This window comes from Malus sylvestris, chromosome 17, assembly GCF_916048215.2.
Source record: "Malus sylvestris chromosome 17, drMalSylv7.2, whole genome shotgun sequence".
Taxonomy (NCBI): domain Eukaryota; kingdom Viridiplantae; phylum Streptophyta; class Magnoliopsida; order Rosales; family Rosaceae; genus Malus; species Malus sylvestris.
Window position 1 is genome coordinate 23,177,827 of NC_062276.1, and position 12,257 is coordinate 23,190,083.

Sequence of the window (12,257 nt, forward strand, 5' to 3'; positions counted from 1 at the left end):
CATATAATTCCGTAATCCTCTTTGGACATAATCCGATTATATTAGATTTTCACAATTAAAACATAAATTACAAACTCAGAGTACATAGCTGAACTTCAACACTTTTGAGCAAATGAAGTATATACAATCTTGTCAATTTCATGTTTAACCGTACCTTGATTTATAGTTGAACTGATTATGAAAACACTTTTGAACAGATTAGTTATCTATCAATAACATATAAATCACAAATGCAGTTTCTTTAACAATAAGAAAAAATTAATAAGCAAACACTTTTGAGCAAAAAATAAATTGTTAATAAGGGGTTGTCAGTTGCTTCCAGCCTTCACAACTTGGCAGGGTTTTAAAACAGAATAAAGTAGCGGGTAAAAAAAAGGCAAAATGACAAGAATGCCCTCATGACTTCAAAGTTTGCAAATGTTTGTTAGAAAAATGGAATAACACCTTCTATCCATAGGTAGTTAAACAATAAATCAAAGCGCCATGAGCATTCTCCCTTACACCCAAGGTCTCAAATTCGAATTTCTCTCACCCCCAATATTGCTTTTTATGGAAAATGTAAAGCCCCATGAGCTCATTAGAATCAACGTCAACAAGAATAATAACAACAAAAAGCCTTATCCCATTAAATGGGGTTGGCTATATGAATCCCAAAATGTTATTGTGCTCGGTTTTGCTTCAAGTATTCTGTTAGCTCCAAGTACTTCATGTCTTTTCTTAAAGTCTCTTTCCAAATCCTCCTAGGTCTTCTTCTACCCATTTTGCTCTCAGCCTCTGTCTCATAATCACACTTTCTAACCGGAGCATCTGTAAGTCTTCGTTTCACATGTCCAAACCATCTAAACCAATTTTCTCTTATCTTATCTTTAATTGCGGCCACTCCTACCTTACCTAGATATCCCGTTCTTAATCATGTCCCTTCTCGTGTGCCCACACATCTAACAAAGCATTCACATCTCCGCTATATACATTTTTGCACGCGTTGATGCTTGACCGGCCAACATTTCGTGGTGTACAGCATTGCTAGCCTTATTGTCATCTTACAAAATTTTCCCTTTAGCTTTAGTGGCATTTGTCGATCGCATAACACTCCCAATACACTCTTTCACTTTATCTATCCAGCTTGTATTCTATGGATGAGATCTCCCTACAATTCTCTCTTCTTTTGCAATAAAGATCCAATATAACGAAAGCGCTCACTCTTTGGTAGAAGGTTTTGGTTTTAAAGCATTGCAACTGTGGGAAAGTGACTTGAGTCTTGATATTTCCAAATGCCATCTTATCTTCATATCACCGCAACATGATACCAACTTGCAAAGGGGACCATGCACCACCTCATTTGAATTCTTAAGGGGCACCTACTCCCGGATTAATTTGCTGAAATGTTAGGATCAGTTGAGCATGAGTTAATCTTATCATTGATACTTGCAATCCAAATTGTGATACTTCCTACTCTCTAATCCTCAACTTTATCTCATTGGGACTACTATTCCCACTGAACTTGCTCTTCATATACATTGTCTTTAACCAACCTAAGCAAAGACATTTAGTTTCCAACACTTCTGACCAAAGGTTAAGCTTCACATTTACTCTCTCATGAATGTGATCTTGTATGCATCGTGCATTAATGCAGTTCCTCTCTAATGGATATCCATCTTCCTACGGAATTACATAAAAACAAAAAATGTGCAGAAATCTTTTATGCATAAAAATCTGCTGAAGAAGACAGGTACAACGACTAAACCAGTCTCCAACAACTAAAAATGTAATGAAATTACAGCACAATCCAGAACTTTACAGAAGCATGCCCATGCGGCATGTAAATGGGAATCCATGCAATGGCTGGTAAATAAAAAGATATCGAATTGCTGTGAAAATGGTATATATTTAAGAGAAAATTGGACAGTAAATCCAAGGAAAACTCCAAGTCCCCTGAGGGGTGGTAGAGTTTATCAAAGATTACATGAAGAATTAACCAATCCATAATGCTATTTCGAACACCATTTTACAATCTTACTTTGTTGAGCAGCAGCACGTGTTCCAACTATAGTCTGCAGTTCCGCACGAAATCAGTAACCCGAAGAGGACACTAAGACATTGTGTTCCTTTAAACGCTTCTGGAAATGAGCTAAACGATTTTGTAATTGCAGGATGCCTGCAGCCTTCTGAGATAGAATGGCATTCAGTCTAGAAACATAATCGTCCAGCTGATTCCCGGGTTGATCTGCTTCTACCAAGAGATTCATCTCCTGCAAATGCATTACACAAGTCAAAACATCATACGTGCAGACAAAATAAGGTCTTCCAAAGTATATCCACATGTTTGGAAAAACTAACAAAATGTTGTGCATCAGGTTCTGTGGAAGCGTAAACACAAAAACACGACATAAGATGGCATTTAAAAACTCTAGAAACCTCATCCAAGTTGTAGGCTCTTGCATGCTAAACTATGACCCAGCGAATTTTATTCAATCGCAACCACATACCTCTTTAACAATATTCATAGTGTCCTCAACTTGTTTCCGGTGAGCACTTACAAGATCTTCCTCCTCCTGGAAAATGCAACATAGGCTTTGCACATTAACTCTAGGTTATATAGTGGTTAATCCTATCTGTAGAAATTATAGAAAGCTTGTCTCACAAATATTTCTGGTGACTGTTACACCACGTTATCAAATTATTGCTCATCTCACAAATTTATCCACCACACAATTTCTAAAATATTTCTACTAAGTCTTTGTACTCAAGTCTCTTGTTACCTGTAACAGGGCATTCAAATCGTCATCTGAGTTTGACTTCCTTGAATGAAACTTTGGCAGTTCTGATTTTGTCTGACCATTGGGCTTACGTACTTTATCCTCTGTAGCTGATACATTGTACTGCTCTAGCTTCCCATTTCTCTTCCATGATGTTTTGGCCTCATAATAAGACTCTTCTGATGCATCAAATTCCTCCTTTTCAACTTGTTCAGTCCATGTATCATTTGTGTCAACTTCGTAGGCAGAAGCAGTGGGTAAAGCTGAAGGTAGGGGTATATTTGTTGATTCCTTGAGGTTTAGTGTTGAAGGTAACATATCCTTCTTAGGGTTGCTCCCTTTCGAAAGGCTTTTGACCCTAGAATGTGATTTTAATAGCAAGAAACATTAGCAGGTGAACAAACGAGCAACATATATACCAGAAAGTGTACTGGTACAAGAATGCATCTTACCTGTCAGCGTATCTTAAAGTATTGAGAGTATGTTCACAGGATCCTGAGCTTGGTGATATGCACGATATCATCACAGTACGGGAGTCACCAACAAATGAATCCCTAAGAACTTCCGTTAGTTTACTTCCTCGGAAAGGAATATGACCCTGGTCATTGTCAAGAGCTCTAATGCATTCCTTCAATGCCAGTAAGCTCTTATTAATCTCAGCCCCTTCCATTCTGCATTGAATTTTTTCAAAACAGCAATTTTAGCTTGAAGTCCACAATTATCGAGAAAAGAACATCTACATCTTATGTGTGACTTATTGATAATTATACTAAATAATAACAAAAATAAAGATGAAAATCTTATATGTGACTTGAGCTATGGTCCCTTTCAATGTTTTCATCCACTGATGTGAATCGTGACAAACTAAAAATCTCTACTACCCCATAATCATAGAAGAATAGGTGATTTCAGATATCTTGTCTAATATATTAAACGGTGACTTCTAGTGCTGTATGCTACCATGTGAAATGCATAAAAGCAATATCTTGGTTTTCCTTTGGGATAAAATAAATTGAAGATGGAATGGATTATACCTTGTCTGTTTATCATTATCTGTAGTATCTGCACCCCGTTCACTTCCAGCAAGATCTATAAAGGAGAGCTTGCCAACAAGACGGGGAGGTTTCTTTTCATTGCCATCAACTGACCTCTTTATAGCAAGCTGAAGTATTGCATGTGAACGAGAGGATTCTTCATTTGCACCAGTTGTACCAGTACTTCTTGTGGCACTTCCTCTCTCAATGAGCTCCTTAATGGTCTCCACATCTGACACTCTATATTCTTGCAAACCCACGATACAAACCTGTTGTTTACCATCTTCTCTCATGCAAAGCTTTCTGTAGAATTCAAATTGTAAGTTTCAAGTTTCAAGATGTCATAAACCTCTAAATACTAACTAGAGAATAAAGGCTAGAATGGCTTACTTTCGATCACTGAGGAGATCAAAAAGTTTCCCCCCATATATTTCGAAGAAGCTCACAAACAGCTGAAATCCCTGGCTCCGGTAAGTATGGTGCATCAACCTCAAGATGTCTCGGGATGCCTTAAGAGGCAATGGTTTCATCGTATAAGTTTTTCCACTCCCTGATTGGGCAACCAAAAGGTAAGCACATGTTTACCATACTAATAACATATATCAAAACAAGGGTGAAAAGTTATAAAATGGCATTAATTGACCCTTTCTCTAATGCTACAGATTTTCGGTCAATTCACTCTGACAGTTTGAGGTGTGTGTGTGTGTGTGCAACGCGCACTTTACAGTCTTTACTTAGAGAGAGAGAGAGAGAGAGAGAGAATTGCATAGTTTTTAAGCATGTGAGTTTGTTTGGGTCTGTAATGACTAATGATGAAAGGAAAAGAATACACAGTGGTGTTAGAAATTTACACCATTCCACAGTTAACATAGGATAATATGCTCAAAGTAGGATCTATCAGCAGGTGTCCTCACGAATGATTCATTGTTTATCAAAATAAAACCATGATATGGAGGGCTACTAACCAGTTTGTCCATATGCAAAACAGGTCGCCTTTGTGCGTTGGAAAATTATTGGAACTATGGGCTCCACAGTCTCATGATACACCTAAAAGTACAGGATAAAAACCGTATGATAAGCCTAAAATGTATTGAGAGCCATGTTTAGTTTATAATCTTATTGATTAGAATCCAATCATTCTAGATTTTTACGTTTTTGTAATTTTTGTTTTATGAGATTCATTTAATAGCACTATACATACTTCATCATTGGACACTTCCTCATTCAACACTGCATCAAACACAAATTCATGCTTTTCCATGTATTCTGTTAGGTCAACCTGCAGAACATCAAAAGCTAACTCAGAGATATAAAGGCATTGGTACAGGTAGATTGATGAGCTAAGTATCAGGTTCACAATGGAGTAAGGGAATGTAAGAAACACCCTAAAAGATTATAGTGAAATGCTTAACAACTTAACAAGACATACAAATAAAACACAAATCTTAAATATTTCCACACTACAACCACAAGTGGCAACAAGTTTGTGTACTTAGCAATATTTTTCTAACTCTCTTCTAAGGCTGACGCATCTGGAGTTTATTCAAGCTCGTTCATTCTAACTTTAAGCAATGCAGAATTTTCATCATTATGCGTATACAATAATTTCATCATTCTCTTGGGCACAAAAAGAGACACCTTCATTTTTCTTTTTAGCCAGATGGCAAATATATCTCCGGCAAGCTGTAATCATGCCATCATCATTAAGTGGCATTTACCTTGAGCTTTGTCTCATGAACTGTGACAGAGTTTGAGAGTGTATCTATGATATCTTCCTCATTCTTAGCTAACTCCTTTTTATTAAGTGGTCTCTTGCGTACCTGCATTCATGCCATCACAAAACAAATTTTTGAAATAAAATAAAAGACAAATATAACAGGCCTGATGCTGCATGAAGTCCAAATAATTTCTTCTTAACCAATGAGGGCACTTCATATGTACGGGAATTACAACGTGTGAATCGGCAAATGCCTGGTGGTTTTATGGGTATTGCAATATGGATAGTGCTATTCACGCACCCATTTTTACCTCCCACACATGGCCGGAAGTTGAGAGGGGTGTGTGAGAACTAAAAATGGGTGCGTGGATAGCACTACGCTTGCAATATTTCAGGTCGTACCCAGTGCACAAGGCTCCCGCTTTATGCAGGGTCTGGGAGAGGTGAGTGTCGGCTTGCAATATTTCAGGTAAAAAGTATAAATCACAAGCACTAATTATGATGCTACAACTGGACATACCACAACTTTGATCTTTGCTACAGAACTAGCTTTCTCTTTGTCTGCAGCAAAACTTTTCTGGAGGTTGTTTTCTGGTACCCGAGCCCTTTCTATTTGTTTGTTATTTGAAATGTAGGGTTCAGAATCATCAAAGCTTCTTCCCCGTGAAGGATAATATAGAGAAGCGCCATCGTATAACCCAGAGACTGGCAGCTGTACATGAGATACATAAGAACTTAGAAGGACAATACATCAAAAGTCATTTTTTATTAAATACAAAAAAATGAAACAAAAACAAAGAAAAACAAAACATCTATTATCAACAAAACAAAAATGAAACTGAACCTCATGTAAACATTAGTAGTTGGAAATGTAGACAAATTCTAATTCATCAAAGAAAAGAGGAATGCACATACAAAGAAATAAAATTTCTTCCATTAACTTGCGGTCGCATTACTGTGAATCCAAGTTTAAGATTTCCGAAGCAATAGGAAAAGTAAATGAAACAATTAATCATCACAAAGTTTATAATGGGAAGTTTTCATGAAGATAATTACAACATCAAGATGCAATAGCAATATAATGCATGGGCACAGACACATTTCCAAATACGGATCATAAAACCTGAACGGAAAAAATCTTTAATGAAATTCAGAAATGGAAAGTAACCCACATCAGGAATGAGCTCAGTATCAAAGGAATGCAGATCCAAGAGTCCAGGACTGAATTCATTGGGCGACTCCTCGTCGCTCTTCCTCCGGGAATTGAAGGGAGGTGTCGACGGAGCCTCCGCGTAAAACTCATTGTACCCTCTCTGCGCATTCCGGTACACTCTAGAAGGCGGTCCTCCTCCACCTCCACCATAGAAACCATAGTCCTGCTTTCAATTCAACCAAAAAGCAAAACAATGAAATAGCTTAGATACAAAATCATACCATCAGATCTACAAAGATCAAAGCTTCAACATTTTAGTCAAAATCCCATCTGGGTCCGATCAGAATGTACCCAAAAAAGTTTTAAAAAATTAAAAAATTCCAGGGAAAAAACAATAAATGCTGATTACAATGTACCCAAATTTCAGATTTGGTACAATGTTTTGATTAAATTCGGATAGGTTTGAATGGGAAAGCAAAAAAAATACCTGAGGAGGAGGACCAGATGAGTTGGAAGAAGACTGAAGGTGTTGAAGACCAGCAGACTGAAGCCACCTCCCATTGGACGAAGTCTCCAAGAAGTTATCAGAGTATTGCCGCTGGTGGTGCACCCCCGCCGCACCAGATCTTTGCCCTTGCCTCCCAACTCCGTTCATCTCTCTCTCACTCCGACCCGATCCAAATCTCAATCGGACCCTCCAATCAAAAACCCAGATCGGAACCTCAACCCCTCTCTCTTTCTCTCTCTATCTTCAAGCACACAAAAAAATCTCGATCATTTATTACTGCAAGGGAGGCTCCTTTTTCACAGCTCGAAGCTTCTCTCCGAATATTTTTCCATTTTTTTTAAAATTTTTTTTTTTTTAAAAAGTAAAAAATCTGGTGTGCTATATAAGCTGAACTTTAGCGGACCTCCTGTAAACCCCAAGATATAGGAGGAGGAGGAGAAATGCTTCGAATTTTTGAAAAAACAGTGCGGCACGTGCGGCTTAAGATTTACACGTGACAAGGGATTTTAGCTCTGGTGGGACCCGGCATTCTGCATTCGAATGCCTCGGGCCCGCCATCACGTGGTGGGGCCGACTTGTTTTGTTGCGCGCTTGACGATCCTCATTCAAATTCTGTGACTCGCGGTGCCACGTGGCGAGGAATTGCGAGGGTTTTGGCTGGTGGGTCATCGGACGGCCGAATTTGAATGGTACGGATATCAAACCGGCGGTAAATGCTTGTATGGCGTTGGATTTTGGGACCCGCTTGGGCAGCTCGGCGCAATTATTCCCTTCTCGAACTTTTATTTTCGGCTTTTGGGTTTGGACTCTTAGAAGCTCTTGTTTTATATAAATTGGTTCAAGCCCGGCCCAAAAAATCAAGAGTACATGTGGTTTCTTCAATTTAACAGAGATTTTTCACAGAATGAGTAAAATGATTGACGGTGGACAATTTGAGGGACTCCTTCTACCGATTTTAAATATCAAGAATCAAAGTGAGGAGTTATAACAATCTCAGAGATCATTTTGACTAAAAATACTTAAAAAGTTCTACTCTAAATGTTGGCATTTAAACCAGTCAAGCGGGTCGAATTGAGTTGAAAAAAAATTGTTTTAGTTTTGGCTAATTTGGTTTGCGATTTTCTTACTTAAAATATCAAATTGAATAAATTATTTTATTAGTATCCTAACACCATCTTCATTATGAGAAGCCCTCTCTCATCTTTTCTCTCATCTTGTTTCTCCATTCTATCTATACTCACGACTTTCTCTTTTCTCTTTGTGTCTTCTACTCTTACCATTTTCCTCTCTACCAGTGTTCTAAAAATCGGCCTTAGCAGCATCTAAGCTCTAGACGGTTGATTACCGCCGCGATGAACCCCTAATCAATCACAAAATCGTAAAGTATATAAGGCGGCCGCTTGGGCAAGACTAAGCGGGACTATGTGGGGATGGGCTAGATAGGCTTATATGAAGAACTATGCTAAAACTTGAGAAAAAATTTGTTGCAAAACCGGCGGTGCAACTTGCAAAGAAGAAGATACTGTTTAATCTTTACCCAGACAACATGGCGTCGTTTTCTAAAGTTGCGAGTGGTTTTGACAACATAATTATCTCATTTTTTTCTCATTAAAATGACACCACTATCTTCTTTTTTCATGTTATTTCGTTTTTATTATTCCTTTTTTCTTTTATCTTAACCCGGAAATGGATCATTTCCGAATCTTTTCCTCCTAATTCACCAAATCAGAGAATTCATGCTGTTGAATTTTGATCCAACGGCTACAAACAGGGGTCCACTTTAAAAGTTATAATAACTTTAGGTGTTGGATCAAATTTCAATGGCACAGATTCCCTGATTTAGTAGATCAGTAGGAAGGGATCCGGAGAGGATTCCTTTTCGTTTAACCCATCATCTTTTGACCTTTTTTTTTTGTTTGGTTGTGTTTTATTCTTTTTCTTTTTAAGACCCCACCATATTATTATGGGAACTTTAACGAAAAACTCTCAGTACTGTTCACTTTAACGAAAAACTACATTTTTACACTAAAAAATCAATCATGATACTATTCACTTTACCTTTTATTTTGTCCTTATTGTTAAAACTCAAAGTTTTTAAGCCTTTTTCATTAGTTTTCCTTATTATATATTGTAACATGCCACATCTCCCAGGGAAGTGATCCTTAAATGTATATTCTCATCCCTACCTAGCACGAGACCTTTTGGGAGCTCACTGGCTTTGGGTTCCGTAGGAACTCTGAAGTTAAGCGAGAAGGAGGCCAGAGAACTCCCAGGATAGGTGACCCACTGGGAAGTTGCTTGTGAGTTTCCAAAAATAAAACCGTGAGGGAATGGTAAGCCCAAAGCGGACAATATAGTGTTACGGTGGTGGAACGGGCCCGGGAAGTGGTCTGCCCCAGGTCATGATGTGACAAATGGTATCATAGCCAATCCCTGGCTGGAAGTGTGCCGATAGGGACGTTGGGCCCCTAAGGGGGGTGGATTGTAACATTTCACATCGCCCAAATGAGTGATCCTTAAATGTATATTCTCATCCCTACCTAGCACAAGGCTTTTTGGGAGCTCACTGGCTTCGGGTTCCGTAGGAACTCTGAAGTTAAGCGAGAATGAGGCCAGAGAACTCCCATGATAGGTGACCCACTGGAAAGTTGCTCATGAGTTCCCAAAAATAAAACCGTGAGGGAATGGTAAGCCCAAAGCGGACAATATCGTGTTACGGTGGTGGAACGGGCCCAGGAAGTGGTCCGCCCCGGGTCAGGATATGACATATATCCCACCACTATACAGTAAAGCCTTCCTAAAGTAATACTTCATAATAGAATAACTTTCTTAAAGTTATAAAAAAAAATTCGGGTCCCAACTTGGGACCATTTATGTAGTAAAATAAACTCCATATTATTATAAGTTATAAAGTTTTCTTGGCTTTATCTTAAGGAAACACACATCTACATAGTTATAATTATAAATCAGTACAAAAATATGTAAGAAATAAAATACATGGTGCTTAAGGAATCCTATTTAGGAAATGCAACACTCGTTAAGGATAAATAAGTTAATAAATAATATATTTTAACTATACATTTTGTTGATGCACAAAATCAGTGAGGACTTTGGTACAACATAAAATGTTAAGTTTGTGACCTTCGCTAGATTGCTCCGGTCACTAGTGTGGATAAGTATGTAAATGGATAGAGACAGGGAAGCAAACACAAGATGTGCGTGGTTCACCTAGATTGGCTACGTCCACGGAGTAGATGAGTTCTCATTAATTGTGAAGGGTTTATACAAGTACAAAGGTTCAAGCTCTCCTTTAGTGAGTACTAGTGAATGATTTAGTACCAATGACATTATGAAATATTGTGAGAGAATGATCTCTATTTATAGAAGAGAGTTTCTAGTTTCATTCTGACATTAACACGTGTCGTGTTGTGATTGGCTTCTAATGTTGACACATGTCGCGCTATGATTGGCTTCTGATGTCGACACGTGTCGCGCTGTGATTGGCTTCTTGGTTTGAGGGAAACTCTTCTAGGTCCTTGATGGTATAACGTTGACCGGTGCTCAGTAGTTTCGGGATTGGTCAAGTATGGTATAAACAGTGCTCCCCTAAGTTCTTGAGTGAGGGAAACTCCTCGGTTGGGGACTTGCAAGATCCAAGCCATTGAGTAATCACAAAACTTCTAAGTACCGAAGTGTGGTATCATTTTCACTTGCCTTATCTGTCTCATATGTAGATGTGACATCTTCTCTGGAAGTATTTTTCCTCCATCTAGGGGTGGTATTTTTAAACGATGAAGATGCACAAGGTAATGTATCAATTTCATTGAAGCTTACTTGTAGTTTCGGGTTTGGTCAAGTGCGATACAAACCCTATAGTAGGAGTCCCCCAAGTCGTCGAGCTAGGAGATTTGCCGAATAAGGTAACAGACAAGGTAAGCAATCAAACTTCCAAGCAAGCAACCTGGATCGGAGGTTCGACTTCGGATTCCGGTTAATTGTTCTTCTTCTCCTTGTGTCGTAAACAGCAACAAGGATAAGGAGAAGCAAATAGAAAAGAGATGATATGAGATACTTTTGTTTTTAAAGAAGTAACTTTTCACAGGCTTATTCTTGAACTGGGCTGGAGGGTTTTCTGGCTTCCTCTAGAGTATAAGGTCGACTCAAGAATTTGATGGTCAAAACAAATCCATCAAATCTATGAGTACGTTCGACCTTGATGATATGGGATACTTTTGCTGTTGACAAAGTAGTGGATGTATCGGCACGTGTTCTGTTACGCTTGTCTCCACATGCTTCCTTGTATCCTTCTCACTTGCCCTATATGTTCTTCAGGCAGATATGGTATCTTCTCTGGAAGCATAAGATGTTGAAGATGAGTACTCGAAAGCAATGTCAAGTAAGTAGTCAGGCAAGGGGTTCCAGGCAGTTAGTTCATGACTGGAAGCTTGATTCCAAGTGCTGACTGATTGCTCTCTTTCTCCTTGTCTTGCAGGTAAGAACAAGGCCAAAGGAAAAAACAGGGAAAAAGAATGATATGGGATACTCTTGCTTTTAATCATGATGATATGAGATACTCTTGCTCTGGTGTGGCTTGTTTGCAGAGGTATTATCGGGAAGAAAAGAAGTTGAGTATTTTGAGAGACTCTGCTAAGAGTGCTCTCTTGGATGTGAAGAAAAGTTGAGCATTTTTTTTTTATTTGCAGATCTGTCTGACTGTGGAGGATAGAGGTCAACATATATAGGAGTCTCTTTAACAACAAGTAGTAGTGTTATTCATTTACCCTGCTTGGTCATAGTAATGTAGTGGGAGTTGCAAGCTTCACATGTTTTAACTTTGTCAGAGCACTTTGAAAAAGTGGTCTGTTGTATCTGGAAAGCTGATGTTGCGTGTGAAAATTGCAGACAAGTTTTATCCAATGAAATCTGGCTCTCAAAGTTCGGAGAGCGGTGCCTCTTTGGTTTTCGAACAAGCAATCATGTTGGGGATCTGGCTCTCGAGATTCAGAGAACGGTGCCTCTTTGATTTTTGAGAAAGCAATCCTGTTGGGAGTCTGACTCTTGAGATTCGGATAGCAGTGTCTCTTTGATT

At 38.6% G+C, this 12,257-nt stretch overlaps 1 protein-coding gene across 2 annotated transcripts; it reads right to left on the bottom strand.

The window, feature by feature from the left end:
- Positions 1-1,865: 1,865 nt before the first annotated feature.
- On the bottom strand, positions 1,866-7,570 carry LOC126611482 (kinesin-like protein KIN-13B). Of its 2 annotated transcripts, none has more exons than XM_050279775.1 (12): positions 7,148-7,570; positions 6,680-6,886; positions 6,028-6,219; positions 5,509-5,610; positions 4,992-5,069; positions 4,756-4,837; positions 4,181-4,340; positions 3,791-4,093; positions 3,209-3,427; positions 2,760-3,114; positions 2,487-2,552; positions 1,866-2,249 (listed from the first exon to the last, which is right to left on the bottom strand). In XM_050279775.1, the coding sequence occupies exons 1-12, from the start codon at positions 7,313-7,315 to the stop codon at positions 2,070-2,072; spliced, it is 2,112 nt and encodes a 703-aa protein (XP_050135732.1). In that variant the 5' UTR covers positions 7,316-7,570; the 3' UTR covers positions 1,866-2,069. The 2 variants fall into 2 exon arrangements, with proteins under 2 accessions (XP_050135732.1, XP_050135733.1); XM_050279776.1 differs by having other exon boundaries at positions 6,680-6,883; positions 7,148-7,569.
- Between the last annotated feature and the right edge of the window lie 4,687 nt (positions 7,571-12,257).